General features: G+C 34.2%; 1 protein-coding gene across 2 annotated transcripts in view; it reads right to left on the bottom strand.

Moving 5' to 3' along the window:
• The window catches only part of LOC128987135 (uncharacterized), a 33,140-nt gene extending 15,955 nt beyond the window's left edge, over window positions 1–17,185 (bottom strand). The window contains exons 1-2 of one of the 2 annotated variants that reach the window (XM_054407854.1): window positions 16,759–17,185; window positions 1,404–1,604 (exon numbers count right to left, since the gene is read on the bottom strand). In XM_054407854.1, the coding sequence (XP_054263829.1) occupies window positions 1,404–1,604; window positions 16,759–16,836 (279 nt within the window). In that variant the 5' untranslated portion in view covers window positions 16,837–17,185. Of the gene's footprint in view, window positions 1–1,403; window positions 1,605–1,733; window positions 1,883–16,758 lie in introns of those variants that run through there. The other variant, XM_054407856.1, reaches the window with a different exon arrangement.
• Window positions 17,186–17,933: the final 748 nt, after the last annotated feature.

Below are 17,933 nucleotides of genomic sequence, written 5' to 3'. Positions count from 1 at the left end.
GCTGAATTACAAATAATGATAGGCCTACATTGACTATTGTACCATAGCTGATACATTTAAATCACATTGATTTTAATTTGTTTTTTTTTATTGCATGTGATTGGTCAAGGATTTTATTTATAGGGATGAATTTCAGCTTCTACATAGTATCTCAATTGTCGGTAAAATTTACTTGTCGGTGGCTGTGCGTTCCTTTTCTGTGTCTACTAATTTGTTTGTCTTGAAAATCTATGCTACTTTTAATTTTACAAATTTTTGCCAATTAACCTTTCTTATCACTATTTCATTTTAATCCTAATTTTTTTCTAAAATGGTTACCCCCACAAGAATAGCATAAATAGTTTGGATTTAGTGATTAGAAACTCTCCATTGCTCTTACTACCGGAAAACATAATTAGATTTTTTTGTTGCTGAAGTGATGAAAACAGAACTCAATGTCCTAGCAAATTCAACTAAAGTATTGAAATCTTTGTACTCATTCTGAAGTAAATGATCTCTAATAGAATCTTTATTTATGGAGAAAGCGTCAATCACTTAACTAAGAGAATCATTTGTCCATAATATGGTATGGCAAAATCTAAATAGATTCGACTCCAAGGTTCATTTTCTTTAGGCCAGCTGACTAGATGCATTTTACTAGGTAAATTGTTTGCAAACAAGTTATATTCACTGCAACGGTGACAAGTCTGTTTAATTAGGGCATCCATTACTGGCCACCACTCATGACTCTGTGCCTTGGACTTCATTCTGACCAAGCCATTGTGAGATTCATGCAAGTAGTCTATAATGTAAGTTCGGTATTTTTCTTATACTCCATAGAAGACAATTTTTGTGTAGAGTCACTGAAAATCTTTTGGAAAAGTAAGGCTTCAAGTTATATTCTGGATTAGGCCAACCAACTTTAACATAGTGCATTACCTTCTTCAAAACAGCGTTCTTAACAGACTCTTCTTCCATTTCGGTACAAGTAATAGGAATCTCTGACTGCACTTTTGTTTGAAATGTCGCTACTATTCAATGGTATCTTTCATCATTTGAACCAAAAGAATGAGGTTGAAATTACGGTAATCTACTCAAACTATCAACTTGTAAATAAAATTCTCATGCCTCATTATTAATTTATTGTTAAGGGAGTTAGGTGCAAAATAATTTACACATTAGGCCCAAAAAGTCTATCTCATAAGACGAGTGTGGCATGATCAAAGCAATCCACGTGCATTGCACGTGAAAACAGAAAAACCTATGTCATTAGTTAAAAATTACAAGTGGCTCCCGGCCTAAGCTAGCACAACAATAGCGCGGGCGTAATTCCATCATTAATATGAGTTTTTTGCCTAACCAGTTGCCTTATATTTTTTTCTGGGTTTATTGTGTAGGCCTACTGAAAAACAGATATAGCTTACCGTAGTTATACAAGTGCTTTCTCTTGGATCCAACACAATAACAATGTAATCCACACGAGACAGTTGGTTGTGTGAAGTCCATTCCATAACATCTTCTACATGTTCACAAAATATGAACTGAATAGCGTTAGAGCACTGTTGTTTGTTTTCTAGTAACAATGCATCTTTCAAATTTTCGATGTAACCAGCAGATGATACGACCTAGATAAAATACATAGGCCTATAAATAAAAGAAAAGTTGAAATTATAAAGCTGTGTCTAAGGAATATGTTGGCCTTAGTCAATAACAACCAGGGAAACATTAATAATTTTTATTGCAAATCGTTTTACCAAATTGAAATTCGTTGTAGTCTTTACACTTGTAGCGAACGAAAGGACTAATTACAAAGTCTAACCTAAAACTTGGGATCGTTCAAGTCTGATTATGTTTTTGTACGTTATGAAAAGTAGGGAAGATCGGCAGACAACGGACGCTTTCAGCCATATATGGCAACGGCAGTGTCCGATGCTGACGTTCGGCTGCATTCTTCTTCTTATTGAATTTTTCGGCATTTAATGTTATAATTCATTTTAACCCAGATGATCGAAAACTTGAATTGGGTATTGGATAAAGAAAAGAAGTTGTATCAATAGTCAGAGTTTGAAAGGTAGTTGAATATTCATTTATCTGAGTTCAGCGTTAGGAATTTGTAATTACAGTAATGCAATTCAATGATTACCATAGCAAATTTCAAAACTTTCAATATTAAATAGTATTCATATTTAGAGCACCTGATATCATATTTAAGAATAACACAACCCAATTGGCATGTTAATTGCTAGCCACAAAACAACATCAAAATGGTAGTGTCTCAGACTTAGATGCGGAAGGGACGGATTTAATTCCCGACACAACCACAAAAACGTTGCACAAAAACTTAAATCTCACGTTGACCCCTTGTAAAATGCCACTGGCACTGGCGTAAAAAAATGAGAACACTGAGAACCAATTCTTCAGGCGGTAGCAGTGACGGGACGCCAACACAACGTTAGTTGGGTAGTGTACTTTGTGTAAGTTAACTGTTGCTTACTGGGCAGGTATAATGCAGTCGTGTTTGGTGCAAGTTCTTAAACACTTCTTAGATAAAATAAGTTCTATTTTTCGAAATCTTGGTCTGATTTTGGACATTTTCAGTTTAGCATGCACATCGGCACCAGTTGAAAGGGTGTTTTCGTACATCAATAATGCTTGAATGTGTTGTAATGTTGCGGTATTCCTTTGATATTAAAACCACAAGTCTCAATAATGCAAAAACATGACATTATACAAGTTCATTTGTAGACATTTCTTTGACCTTTAAATAAACTGGGAAGCTTGAACACATTAAACTAGGTCCTCAAAATTGCTTAAAAACCACTCATTTTAGCACGTTCTTTCCAAATTTTTTTTCCCCGGACCCCCCTCCTTTGTTGGGGGGTATCCCATAGCCCCAAGGCCCCCCGGTGACCCCCCCCCCCCGCAAAATGTATGTCTAGGACCGCCCTTGGGTGGTGGTGGCAGCATGAGTTTTTTAAGAAAAGAAAAATGCATGGTGCTTACAGCATGTTTAGAATGAACTCACGTTGTAAGATCGTTCGGGATTTAAGAATTACCGCCGCATACCCACCACAGAGTTTGAGGACCTTTTACAGAAAGTGGCACCTTTAATTACTAAAAGAGACACTTGATTGAGACACATGGCTATATTTCCACCCTACTTTATCGAAAGTTCACTGCCGAAAGTTGTTTTGTGCCCTACCAGCTTGTACGGGACATTTTTAACGTTTTATGTTTTAGTTAAGTTGTTGGGTGTAGCTTACAACACTTAAATGCTGAATACAAATACAAATTCCAACAGTGATTAACATTTATTTATTTGACTCTGTATCACATGTTCTAAAAAATCCCAACTTAACCCTCCGAGTGTTATTTGTCGATGCATCGACACATAACACACTTTGTGTAGTGTTTTGTGTCGATGCATCGACTCGCAAACACTGTTTACGGCGAAGGCTCTATAACTGACAAAATCGGATTGACCTGGATCGAGTTAGGTATCGTTTTATTTGACAGATTCAGAGCTTTCTCCGGAGGTCTGTCTCTAAGCGCTTTTCATTTTAGTTCCGAAAATATTGTAGCAGACAGGTGACGTGCGTATTTGTAAACAGCTTGGTTAACCTCGGACCGATGACTGATGTGTTTTATTACGTTTATCATTGTTTTAGTGTTAAAAATCAAAAGTAGTGATATATGTGGTGCATTATAAGAAGATTTAAGTGATTTTGAAGGGCTGGTTGATGATCCTGAAGAAGTAGGTAGTGATATTGATGTAAATTATCAGCCCGATTCCTAGCTATGGTTAGGCTATGCATTCTTAGCTAAACGCTATGTACTGAAATCTGTTTTTTGCCCATAACTTATTTACAAATACAATATAAATACAATACAATATAATACAATACAATACAATTTACAAATACAAATCTGGTTTGCAAATCTACTTCCTTATATTATTATATATTTGTAATCCTCATAAAATTTAGAACAAAGTGGCTATTTTCAAATATTTATAGGCCTATAATTTATACAATTTCATTGAGCGCAAACTTATTTTTTTTTTTAATTTTCCAAAATATTTTTTTTTACCTACAAATTTTTTTGAAACAAATGTTCCTTATGTTTTATTTATAATATTGAAGCCCATGATTTTCCAAACAAAATGGTATATAGAACAGTATAATTAACATTGTTTTCAAGCTTCTCAGATCCGTTTTAATAAAACCTTGCAAATGAGCAAAAAATAGGCAGACATTAAGGCCAAAACAAGGGACACTCGGAGGGTTAATCAAACAAATTTCTAATGTTCATTATACAAGGAATAAAAGCGTTGCTACCATCGATTTTTTTCAGACTGTCTAAAACTCTTAAAAGCCATATTGTAATCTCACTAAAAATATACAACAAGCTAATACATTTAATACAAAAATATCCTGAAAACACTTTTAAAACAAAATTCTACAGATGGCTTTTGAACAACCCATTCTATTTTTAATTTTTTTTAAAATTTTTTTTACAGTAGACTGGTATCGCATTCATCGTATTCTCTAAATGAATTTTTTGAAATGTCTGGTATTAATTTTTAAGTAGAGTTAGCGAATTGACCAAATACTGTTGGACTTTGTTGGTTATGCGGTTTAATCACTTCCATTATAGTTCAAGCAAATAAGTCCAAATAAGGAAAAATAGAGGAACAAATCTATGTATTCCCATTTTTTTTTAAATGTGTCGGGGAGGGTCCCCTAATGAATATATGCTAGGTAAGAATAAAATCACCCTGCCGCTCTCTGGTGGTGGGAGGTGTAAATGCCCCAATTTGCGGTCTTTTGCTTATAACTTGAAAACGGCGTGTCGTAGCTTAAGTTGTTCAATGTAAAAGTTAAAGCTTATTAAATTTGCTACAACTTTGATCATATACATTATTAGTGGAAGACTCAAAGTTTCTAAGGCATCCGCGCTCAAAAAAATATAACGTTCGAAAACAGATTTTCTCTCACATTTGTCGTTAAAATCTTATTTGTTTCTCCTTCCTTGTTATTTTTCAGAAATATTGACGAAAAGAAGGTTGTAGAGAATTAAATTTACTTCAAAGATATATATAAATATGTAAATAGATAAGATGTAGGTATAAAGTTACAGCGTTTTTAAGATTAAAAGAGAAAATCATGAATTACACAAATACTTGCAAAGTTTTGATTTTTTATCATTGCACGATTTGTATGGTTTCTGATAATTGTTTAGGCCAAATATAAGTATATTTAAAGAAAAAATTGGTAATAGTTATGTAAATAACAATTTGACAACATTAGTTCTATAATTAAGTATGAATGTATTTTGTATGTTTTAATTATTTTAACTTGAATCATCAAAATAAATAGATAACCTTTTTATTTTGTTAAATTGTTATTTACATAACTATTACCAATTTTTACCTTAAATACCTATACTTATATTTGGCCTAAACAATTATCAGAAACCATACAAATCGTGCAATGATAAAAAATCTAAACTTTGCGATTATTTGTGTAATTCATAATTTTCTCTTTTAATTTTAAAAATACTGTAACTTTATACCTACATCTTATCTATTTACATATTTGTATATATTATTGAAGTAAATTTAATTCTCTACAACCTTCTTTCCATCAATATTTCTGAAAAATAACAGAGAAGGAGAAACAAATAAGATTTTAACAAAATATGTGAGATGAAAATCTTTTTTCGAACATTATTTTCTTTTTTTTGAGCGCGGATATCTCAGAAACTATGCGTCTTTCACTAATAATGTATATGATCAAAGTTGTAGCAAATTTAATAAGCTTTAACTTTTACAGTGAACAACTTAAGCTACGACACGCCATTTTCAAGTTATAAGAAAAAAACCGCAAATTGGGGCATTTACACCTCCCACCACCAGAGAGCGGCAGGGTGATTTTATTCTCCCCTATCATATATTCATTAGGGGACCCCTTTTGAAAAAATTGGGAATACATTGTTTTGTTCCTCTATTTTTCCTAATTTGCTTGGGCTATTATTTTCAATGCCACAAATTTTTCTTAAGAATAAGATTACCTGTTCAATTGTAATATTTAAAATGTGTATTGTAAGATGTCTCATTTTATGTAGTTAGCTATATTTTATCTTACTGTATTTATTAACTGACTACGCTATAAACCTTAGCAGTTGTATGACTTTGTCAATAATTTGTGAAAATTCTAATGACAATAAACACATTTCATTTCATTTAATTTCATTAAGAAAAGTTATACCTGCACCCGATAAACTTGCAGTTTCATTACGGTTTTTTTTATCTTTAAAATTTTTTAGAGTCAAGTTGGGAAATTTTTTTGTTTTTCGGGTAAAAAATGGGAAAACCCAATTTTCACCCCATAAAACCCCCTATAAAACCCTGTTCCCAAAGTCCGATCATGTAGCCGCCCTGCACCTTCGAGCAAAATGTCATCAAAATCTGACAAAAATACTTCTATAAACCAGAAATTTAAAAAAAACCATTACAAATATAAAAAATACCTCCGCCACAGCAAACCTGTCGACTAAGCGAATTTCCATTTGTCTTAATTGATTTTCAATTAAATTTATTTAAATAACATTAGGTTTAATGAGTAGGTACCTAGGTTTGTTGCTACAAGGAAACTAATAGTGTATTTTATTGTAAAATATTAATAGCTTAGTATAAAATAAATAAATTTGCCAAGTTTGATAAAAAAAAAACAAGCAAAATACAACAGTTTACAATATTCTCTATAAGAATAACATGGGAATTTTAAATTTACGATTTTTTGACTCTGTTACCAATAACCGTACAAAAACACTTTTATATACTAAATTATTGGTTTTTTTAAGCTCTTTGAAAAGGTCTAGAGAGAAATTGGGTAATTTTGTGTTTTGAGGGTCAAAAATGAGAAAAACCATTTTTTACCCCATAAAACCTCCCGTAAAACCCCGTTCCCATGGTCCGATCATGCTGGTTCGCGAACTCATTCAAGTTTATCCCGCCTTACACCTTTAAACCAAATTTCATCAAAATCGGAAAAAAATTACTCAAGTTGTACCCGCGGGCTTTGCCCCGTTTAACTTCATACGTGAGCTCGTTCGCATGGCTCAATCACGTCCTGGTTGAAGTTCGTTCGCTACGCTCACTCACCTTTGGGTTGGAGCTCGTTCGCTGCGCTCACACGTCCTGGTTGAAGTTCGTTCACTAAGCTCACTCACTTTTACGGTTGGAGCTCGTTCGCTACGCTACCTCGCCTCCGGGTTGAAGTTTGTTCGCTACGCTCACTCACCTTTTGGTTTCAAATTAGCTGTTGTCAAATATTAAAAAAAAAAAATATAGTGCTGCACTCTGTTGGTAATCCTTGTAACTTTAATGCTATTGAACATCATAGAGCAGAACCAACTTGTTTAATTGAAACAGCTGTTATGATTCATTAATTCCATTTAAATATGAGTACTCATTAGGTTAACATGGGAAACTCCAGAGCCACTGGGGCGGAGCCCGAGAGTCCGATCAGAATAAAAACCACTTAGTTTTCCTATTTAATGCCTAAAGAATCAGTGTACCAAATTTCAGCCTCCTAGGTAAGTGGGAAGTGGGAGAATTAGTGATGAGTGAGTGAGTCAGTCAGTCAGTGAGGGCTTTGCCTTTTATATATATAGATACAGGGTGATCAACTCAAGGAGGCCACCATTGGGATATCGGAAACGGTAAGAATTAGAGAAAACTTTAAATGGGGACAATCCTTTATTTTTTGTGGAAGTTATAAATATGATTTTATTTTTTTGAAATTCAGCCGCCATTTTCCAAAATGGCTATTTCCCTACAGGGAAATTCACTAATAAAAAATCTTCTGGATGGGATGAAATTCCTATTGAATTAATTAAAAATGTCATAAACTATATTGCAGAGCCTCTGTGTCTAGTAATCAATCAATGTTTTGATGAAGGAATTTTTCCCTATCAATTAAAAAATGCTGAGCTGAAACCACTTTTCAAAAAAGGCTCAGTAATGGACCCCGACAACTATCGTCCTATTTCAATACTCCCACCTTTGTCTAAAATCTTTGAAAAAATTGCTTACAACCAAATCTATTCATATTTTGAAAATAATGATTTATTCACCAATAAACAATATGGTTTTAGATCTGGGAAAACACTATATCTGCTGTCTCAGATTTCATAGATCAGGTTGCTGATGGCTTGGAAGGGTCTCAGAGCACAGCTGGGGTGTTCTGTGATCTATCCAAGGCATTTGATTGCGTAAATTACGATATATTAATGAGTAAACTTAAATATTATGAATTTTCTGATATGGCGCTGTCTTGGATGCATTCATATTTGACTAACAGACATCAAAGAACAATTATCGTAAAAAATGTATTTCACAGTGGCTTAACACTAAATGTGGGGTTCCGCAAGGGTCAATACTAGGCCCCTTGCTATTTTTAATATTTATTAATGACTTACCTCGAAATGTATTGTCTAACCTTATCTTATATGCTGATGACACTATAGCAATAGTTAAATAAAATAATTTGCAAAATCTAAAACAAGAAATCAGTCTTTCTATTCTTAATTTATCCAAGTGGTTTACAGCCAACGGGCTAAAACTTAATAATTCTAAAACACAGGTGATGTTATTTCAAACAATTCAGAATAGGCAAAACTCCACTGTTGAACTATCTTATGATAATAATATTATATCCTTTACTGAAAATGCAAAATTTTTGGGATTAGATATCGATAAGAATTTAACATGGAAAACACACATAAAAATCGTGGTTGGTAAATTAAATACTGCTTGCTTTCAAATGTTTTGAGAAATGTAATAGATTAAAATACCCCCGCCGCAGCAAACCTGCAGACTTAGCGAATTTCCGTTTGTCTGATTGGATTTACACTCAAAGGTCTCCTTAAAATTATCACATTTATTCCCTAAATATATAATTAGTTTAACGAGCACTTAGGTTTGCTGCAACAGGGAGGATAAAAAGTGTTTTTTTGTTGTTAAGTGTTAATACTGTAGTTTGGAAATGAATGTATTTTCCAAATTTGATCAAAATATGTTCATAAACAAGCAAACTACAACAGTTGACTTATTCTCCATAAGAATAACATGGGAGTTTTAAATTAACAATTTTTTGAAATTTTCTCCGTAACCATTAGGCGCATAATAACGCTTCAATATACTAAATTATTTGTTTTTTTAAGCTCTACAAAATGGTTTAGAAAGAAATTGTGAAATTTTGTATTTTTACGGTAAAAAATGGGAAAACCCTATTTTTACCCCATAAAACTCCCCATAAACCCCGTTCCCATAGTCCGATCATGCTGGTTCGCAAACTCGTTCGAATAAATGTAGGTTTACACCTTTGTACCAAATTTCATCAAAATCGGATCATTTTTGCTCGAGTTATCGTGCTAACAGACACATACATCTAAATATATAAAAGGCAAAGCCCTCACTGACTCACTCACTCATCACTAATTCTCCCACTTCCCATTTACCTAGGAGGCTGAAATTCGGTACACCGATTCTTTAGGCATTAAATAGGAAAACTAAGTAGTTTATATTCTGATCGGGCTTTCGGGCTCCGCCTCAGTGGCTCTGGAGTTTCCCATGTTAACCTTATGATTTTTCATATTTAAAATGAATTAATGAATCTTAATAGCTGTTTCAATTAAAACAAGGTGGTTCTGTTCTATGATGTTCAATAGCATTAAAGTTACAAGGATTACCAACAGGCTGCAGCACTATTATTTTTTTTAATTTATGACAACAACCAAAGATTACATATGCTACAACTAATTTGCAACCAAAAGGTGAGTGAGCGTAGCGAACGAACTTCAACCTGGAGGCGAGTTAGCGTAGCGAACGAGCTAACCTGAAGACAAGTGAGCGCAGCGAACGAGCTCTAACCTAAAGGTGAGTGAGTGTAGCGAACAAACTTCAACCAGGACGTGATTGAGCCATGCGAATACTTATGAAGTTAAACGGGGCAAAGCCCACGGGTACAGCTAGTATATATATATATATATATGAATTTTAACGGATGGTGTTTTTGGCCTCTAGGGAAATCAAAACAAAAAGTAAATCGGTCCCGGGTCCAGGTCTTACCATGAGTACTACGGTAATAGCTTATTCCCTATATGGGAAATTCGCTAAAACTAAACTCACAGTATACTATGCAATGTTCTTTTCTGTCTTGCAATATGGGATTGAATTATGGGGAGCAACTTCTTATTCTAAAGCAGTTTTCAAAATTCAGAAGAAATTTATAAGGATTTTATTGTTTATGCCTAAAAGAACCTCATGCAGAGCTTTATTTGCTAAATATGAGATATTAACTCTGCCTTCACTTTATATTTTTTAAATGGTGGTGAATTACTGAATTTTAAAATTAATTATCAAATGTAGGCCTACAATGATAAACAAATGAGTCATCCGTATCCTACACGCTCAAAAAATTTTCAATAGGTATCCAAGACATCGCCTATGTTTATATGAAAGATCGCCTTACTATGGAATTAAGGCTTTACAACAGTCTACCTACTAATTTCAAAGAAATTAACAGTATTTCAAAATTTAAAAATGATTTCAAACAATACCTTTTACAAAAATATTATTATAAATTTCCGATTATTTACATGATGTAAATGTATTTTAGTTTAAGCTATGTGGATTTTAGTTTTATTATGTAGTGTTAAAGATCTCTGACAATATCACCTGTTTCACCAGCTGACACTGGATCTGTGAAATGTTTTGTGGTAATAAAGTAATATTTCATTTAATTTCATTTCATAGATAATCAGCCAACTGGCTGATTTTGCTTTATTTTATTACTCTTAATATCGTCTTTGACTACATTTCTAAAACAAATTACTTCATTGACCAAAGCATAAGCAAGAGCAGTCTATCCTTGTCATAAGAACGTGATAAGCGCAGATGTGCACCCTCGCGATGAGGAGATAACGAAAAACGTAAACATAAGAGTCACCAACATTTTGTTGTGACTGTAACCTAATTAAGTACGGTACCACGAATATTTTTTTACATTTACTTTTGGTAAGCTACAGAAAGATTTGCTTCAACATATTTTTTTCTAAAAGTTGTCCAGAATATCAGTTTTTTGCACCTCCCTAAGGCCTGCGCCCACTGAAGGGTTGCGCCCCAATGCACCGCATTGGTTGCATTGGTTAGCTACGCCACTGATTTTAGGTGAACAGATCGCATTTAACCCTTTCTGACCAAGCAATAAAATATTTAGATGTATACTTTGACTGAAAATTAAATTTGAAATTTCATATAAAGTTACTGAGAATCAAACCTATAGAGGATTTCATCAAGAAAATTACCTAACTATTTAGGCCTACAAAACTTCCATTAACCAGCACCACAGCACTAACCTTCTGAAATCCAGAGACTCGGGCTAAAACTCAGATTGCCTCAAGATGTATTACTATAACCCAGGCCCGTTTTTGACCCTGCTAGCGCCCTAGGCACAACTAGGCTAATAGTAGCCTAGCTCCCCTTTGCAAGGGGGTCCACCGACCAGGAAATCCAGGAATTATGAGTGAGTTTTTTTTACCAGGAATGATACATGAATTAAAATTCCTGCCAGGAATTTTCAATTTACTGCGATCGCACATGACAACAGTGACGTTTCCATGAATGCGGGAGATGATAATATGTCTACACACGGCCGCGAGGGATGATCAGAATTTTCCGCGATCGCAGAAGATCATGATGATATCTACAGAGCCGCTAGGTATGATCAGAATTTTGCCTATTTTGCGGAAGACGATGATCTCAACAAGACCGGAGAGATTATTACCATTTTGCCTCAATCGTGGGAGGCGATTACTATGTCCACACGACCACAGTGGAGGATATAATGATGTCTTCACGGACGCGAGGTGTGATCAGAATTTGCCGCGATCTTGCAAGACGATGAGAATGTCCACACGACCGTGGGAAAAGACCAGAATTTTGCCTCATTCGCCGTAGACGATGATAATCTTCAAACGACCGTGGGATATTTTCATATATTACCATGATCATGGAAGACTATAATTATGCGGGGCTATAGAATACAGGGGCTGGCTCACGTCGACTAACAAAGTGGTCCCAGTGCCGTGTGGCTGTGACGTCACCGGGCTGACTCCACGGCTGTAGCTAGCGCGCGGCACATATACAAACCTCTCATTCAAACGCTTGCCTAAATTAACACAATTTAATTGTCCGTATGAAACTTATATCATTGTAATCTGCATTAACTACCGAATCTGATGGTCCAAAAACATTTGAGTTATGATCAATAATATGTTTTTTAAAAGGAGAAAATTATAAGGATTACAAACTTGTGAACTACAAAAAGTCACTAAGCGGGGAATTTTTTTATTTTTTGGATAGGGACAAACTCTGAGCGAGAAAATATTCATTAATAGTTCTACTTCAATAATTAGCCTGAAAATTCTCGATAAAACCAACGGGTCGTTTATTGCTTATAAGGAAGTAAGGCTTTATAAACTTGGCGATCACATTACATCGTTCCGCACATGTCCGCATCGTGCTGTTTATAACATGATAGTAAAAATTGTTATGATCCTAATAAAACAATTGCACTGTTTCCATTATTGAAATAATTAATTAGTGCTAAAACAGAATTTTAAGAATTGTGTAGACTTAAGGCTTAAATTGTTATTTATCTTGTTTGATATTCCGGTACCCCTTTGTCATATATTCTAATACACTTGGTTGGATATCTTTTAGGAATGTGTAATGGTTTACGTAATTTTATATAGTCTGTAGAACAAAGTGTAAAAGTGTAAAAAGTGTATTCGTAAAAAAACGTAAAAGAGCGTTTTAGCAATAGTATTTTTATTATAATAATTGTAACCTATTTTGCTGATTTCAGCCACTTACTCATCTTCTGACCACTTTTCTTTTATCTTCTTCAGAAACAAAAAGAAGACGCGAATAACAATGAAAGAGTGAAGTTGATTTCACTCGTATTAGATGCAGTGTTGCCATAACAATAACCTAAAAATTGCGAAGCGAACGGCAAAATTATCTTGAAACAATTGTCTTTTGAGACGATTTAATGAACTGTTAGGGGTATTTAACAATCGTTAAGTAATTACTATGGTAGAACTGATTGACTGCAGTTTTCATTCAGTTATAATTATTTACGCTGAAAGTTTGTGCCTAACCCGAAAATAAAAATATTCCTCGCTTCTTTTTTCATTATTGTAGTTTCTCAACGTTTGTTGATATAAAACCAATTTACTTGTGGTAAACTAAAAACTGTTTGGATATTTGGATTCTACAGTTAATGCAGAATAAAACGATATAAGTATCATATGAGAAATATGTTCGTACAACGGTATGGGAGCGTGTAAAAGAGGGAGATTTTCGCTGGCCGCGTAATGGAAACAGGCCCGACTGTCAGCCCGGTGACGTCACAAGGGGTGGGGAAGCGGGGCCGTGTCGGCAAGTGCTACATCAAAGACGTGAGCTAGCCCCTGTATTCTATAGCCCCGATAATTATGTCTACACGACCGAGAAAAAGGTATTTGTTTACTTTAGGGGCTTCTAACGAATTTTGAAAAAATAGTTTTATCTCATTATTTGGCCTATTTTGAACACTTTTTACATTTGGCACTTTTGGGGCAAACACCTATTTCACCCAGAAAATCGTGTTTGAAAATCACAAAAACTGAAAAAAAATCTTCATTTTTTTATACTTTTAATGTGTTTTTACTTTTAATTAGGACATTTGAAACACCCTCTAGCACTTTTTTAGACACTGCCGTAAAAAAAAAATCAGATTTGAAAAATCATAAAAAAATTGCAGTGCCGAAAATGCCCGTCCCACTCCTCTGCTTAACTAAATACCTATAATATAACTTAACCAAACATAACCTAGCTTAACCTAACCAAACATAACCTAACATTAACTAACCTAACCTAACATTACCTAACCTAACCTAACCTAACCTTGTTAAAAAAATTCGTCATTTTTGGCAAATTGCTAACCTAAGCATGGGTTAGGTCGGGTTAGGTTAGATTATATTTAGTTTGGTAGATGAGTGTATTTACCAAGCTAAATATATAATATAGTGTGGCCTAACCTAACCCTAGCCTAACCTAACACGACCTAACCTATGCTTAGGTTAGGAATAGCCTATGCCGAAAATTACGGATTTTTTGTTAAACCAAGGTTAGGTTAGGTTAGGTTAAGTTAAGTTAGGTTAGATTATATTACATTTGGGAAAAGTGTTTAAAATGTCCTAAAGTAATAGTAAAACACAAGTATTAAAAAAAACACCAATTTTTTTGCACTTTTTGGCAATTTTCAAACGCGATTTTCAGGGTGAATTAGGTGTTTGCCCCAAAAGTGCCAAATGTAAAAAGTGTTCAAAATAGGCCAAATAATGAGATAAAACTATTTTTTTCAAAATTCGTTAGAAGCCCCTAAAGTAAACAAATACTGAGAGGAGGTAAGTCAGAATTTTTCTGCAATGGCGGGAGATGATTACCATGTCTATGGCTGCGAGGGATTATCAGAAGTTTACCACAATCGCATGCATATCCAACTACAAGTTTTTTTTTTTCAAATTATTTGGCGCCTCCCAAAAAGACAATTGCCTTGCACCCTAGGCACGTGCCTATTCAGTAAATTGGCCCTGCTATAACCTTTTTCCATTTATGTTCCATTCTCAAGAATTCTGAGTTCTATTGATGTATCAATATCAATCTCAATCAATCGTTGAGATGGGGACGCCACCTAGGTGCTTATTTAAACCCAAATATGAGTGAAGGATGAGTGTAGAATGGTGTGTGATGACCTGTGTAGCTTTGTTACTGACTAAGATCAGCGGTTTCATTAGTCAGGATCATTTATTTAAAGCCCAATGATCAGGAACAGCTGGGTCCAGTTTCGAACCATCAAAAAGCTAGCGTCTTTTCTCAGGATCGAACCGGCGACCTTTTGATTACCAGGCAAGCACTAACCACTCAGCTACCCATGCATTGATGTTAACAGTGCCTTACAGTGAGGCACACAAAAACAGTAGCCTAACAATAGTGCCTGGGGGGGTGAGGGCTATCCATAACTGACCCCTACCTATGTGAATGTAATTTATTCTATTTTGTTTCTCATAAATACCTGACTTGTATAGCAATGTAATGCTGATCGGTTAATAAATTATGAAAAAATTTATAAGTGACCATTAACTTATACATCACGTGTTTTAAATTTTACTTTGATATGTTTTATTAGTTAACAAAGCTATAACTCAAATTCTTTCAAAATCCCTGACATGGGTAGGCCTACCTATCTTTAAGACGGTCCCAGGGCTAAGCCCTGAAAGTTATCACAAATTTGATGATGTATAACCTACTCAATGAAATTCTACTTGTAACTTATGTACCGTAGGCTACCAAGTTTCGTGGCCATCGGTTGTGCGGTGTCTGAGTTTATCCCTGCCATATAATGTATACAAATTTAGTCGTAAAAATTTTTAAAAGCCTTAGCTTAGGATAATTTTTTACTAAGGATAAAATAAAGAAACAACTTTTTATAGGCCTTAAGTTAAATATTTTTGTTTCGGTAATATTTTTATTTAGCCTAGCCTATATATATCATATGGTAGGCCTACACTAAAATTAAATTCAATGTGATGATATTTATATCCTAATCTTACCAAATCATCGTTGATCTATATAACTTTTTTATATTAATCCCATAATATATCACAGGTTCTCTGCGGAACTGTACCCAAAAGCTATAACTTAGCAGCCAAGTGTAAGTTATTGATGCCAGAATAGGCTATTTTAAAATTGATTTTAAGCGTTTAGGTTGGTTGGGAGTAATAAATGAAAGTAAGTTTTAGGCCTATATTAGCTCCTAACTATGTAGGGCGAACACAATAAACACAAATCTTCTTTCACAAAAAAAGTGCAATCTTTTTTGCCTGAATTAACTTAACTAACTAGGTACAGTACCATGAACTCAGGCAAAAGAAGTTGGGAAACAAACAAATAACTTAAATAAGTTAGTCTTAGTTAGTTTGCATTAAGATTAGGCCCTGCATGAACCAGATCTAAAATTCTGGTAGTAAAATGCCTCTAAGCTACATAAGTTGGGCCTAATAAATTAATACGGGTACACTTATCTGTTGGCACAAACAACCAAATGAGTGATATTGATTAAATTTATTTCGGTTTATCGTTTGGTTGGTTAGGTTTAAATAATAAGATGCACATAGGCTAAGACTAAGACTAGGCTATATATATTTATTCATAGGCCTACATACTCAGTGTAAGTTACAGTTTCTTAACTGGGCTACACTAATATCGATTTGAACTATCGATTCAATGGGTACACTTCCATATCTGTTGGCAAAAACAACCGAATGAGTAATTTTGATTATTCGATTGTTTATTTCAAAATATTGTTTCGTTAGGTTAACCTTACCTTACTAACCAAACGATATATCGATCAATATTTTCATTCGGTTGTTTGTGCCAACGGATATGGAAGTGTACCCGATTCAATTAGTAAACCTTCATGTGATTTTTCACCAACAGCAAGTTTGGTTGGTTAGGTTAGGTTATGATATTTAATTCTATAATAGATATATTTTAAAATATTGATTATTAATCAATATTTTCAATTGATATTAGCGTAGCCCAGTTAAGAAACTGTGCCCCATAGGCCTACTTATGATACTTGGGTTAAAACCTTGGAAACTTACAAGAACAGTTGGTCTTGCATTCACTATATTCGAGTTAGGTCCAAACTTAGCAAAACTCAAGACCCTCTCCAATGACATGATAAAATAATTAGGCTTGGCCTATACAAAATAAATTATTAGATAAAATATTAATGAGTATCACTGTGAATTGCTCCTACAATAATTTTAGGCTAGCCTACATAGATCAAACCGATCAACACAAGACACTAGACAGCCTCTGTTATAAGTTAACTTATAGTTTACATCACTTCTTATATTTCTGCCAAAATAACTTAAACTTGGCCTTGGCCTAGGCTATTTGAAATGAGATCTGCAGTGCATAATACTAGGCCTAGATTCCTTTATGATTTAACTTATTACTTGAGTTTGAGTAATAGTAATCTGCACAGCGCAAAAGCAAGCAAGCACAAGTTAAGACTGTGTGTTGTTGTTGTTAAGTTTTAAGTGTTTGTGTTTGTTTAAATAACGACTAACGTGTTTGTTTCGTTTACTGTTTTTTTATGTTTTTTTTCTCTAGTTTGCTTAGCAGGCTTCGGTTTAATAGACCAGGCAGCCTCGATGTGCACTGAGTGGTGGTTGCTTCCAATTCATCCTGCAATTAAGGTTATTTGTTAGTTTACAAACATTTGTTATTGAACATAAATGTGCACAATTAATGTTTCATGTTGATTTGTTCTAGTTTTGTTATTGTACCTAATTAGGTATTAAAGATAGGATTTTCTAAAGGTTCAAGGGATTCTTTAGGATGGTAGAGGTAGGTGATCTTCTCGCCAGGGGCCCATCAGGCATACCTAACTACCCAGAAGAGGGGAGGAAGGCCACGGATTAAGAAACCCAAGAGTGGACAACATATTTATTTTATTTATTTATTTATTTATTTATTTATTTATTTACCAACGGCAATACACCAATTTACAAAGATAAAGATTGAAAGCTACAACAGTGAATGTTTGTGTTTTGTGCTAGGCATTAACAACGATAAACAATGAAAAGAATAACAGAAGTAGAAATTAACTAGTAACAATAATAAATAATGGAATGAATAACAATAATAAAGCATTAAATGAACAACAATAATAATGATTTGAGATCAACAAGATCAAAAAACAACACCAACAGTGAAATGTTATAGAGCGTCACGTTCCTCTGCTGCCACTCGCCTAGCCTCCAAACTG

Source organism: Macrosteles quadrilineatus, unplaced genomic scaffold, assembly GCF_028750875.1.
Source record: "Macrosteles quadrilineatus isolate MER2022 unplaced genomic scaffold, UCM_ALF_1.0 Scaffold_2__2_contigs__length_208266976, whole genome shotgun sequence".
Lineage (NCBI taxonomy): Eukaryota > Metazoa > Arthropoda > Insecta > Hemiptera > Cicadellidae > Macrosteles > Macrosteles quadrilineatus.
This window is presented reverse-complemented; position numbering and strand designations above follow the sequence as displayed.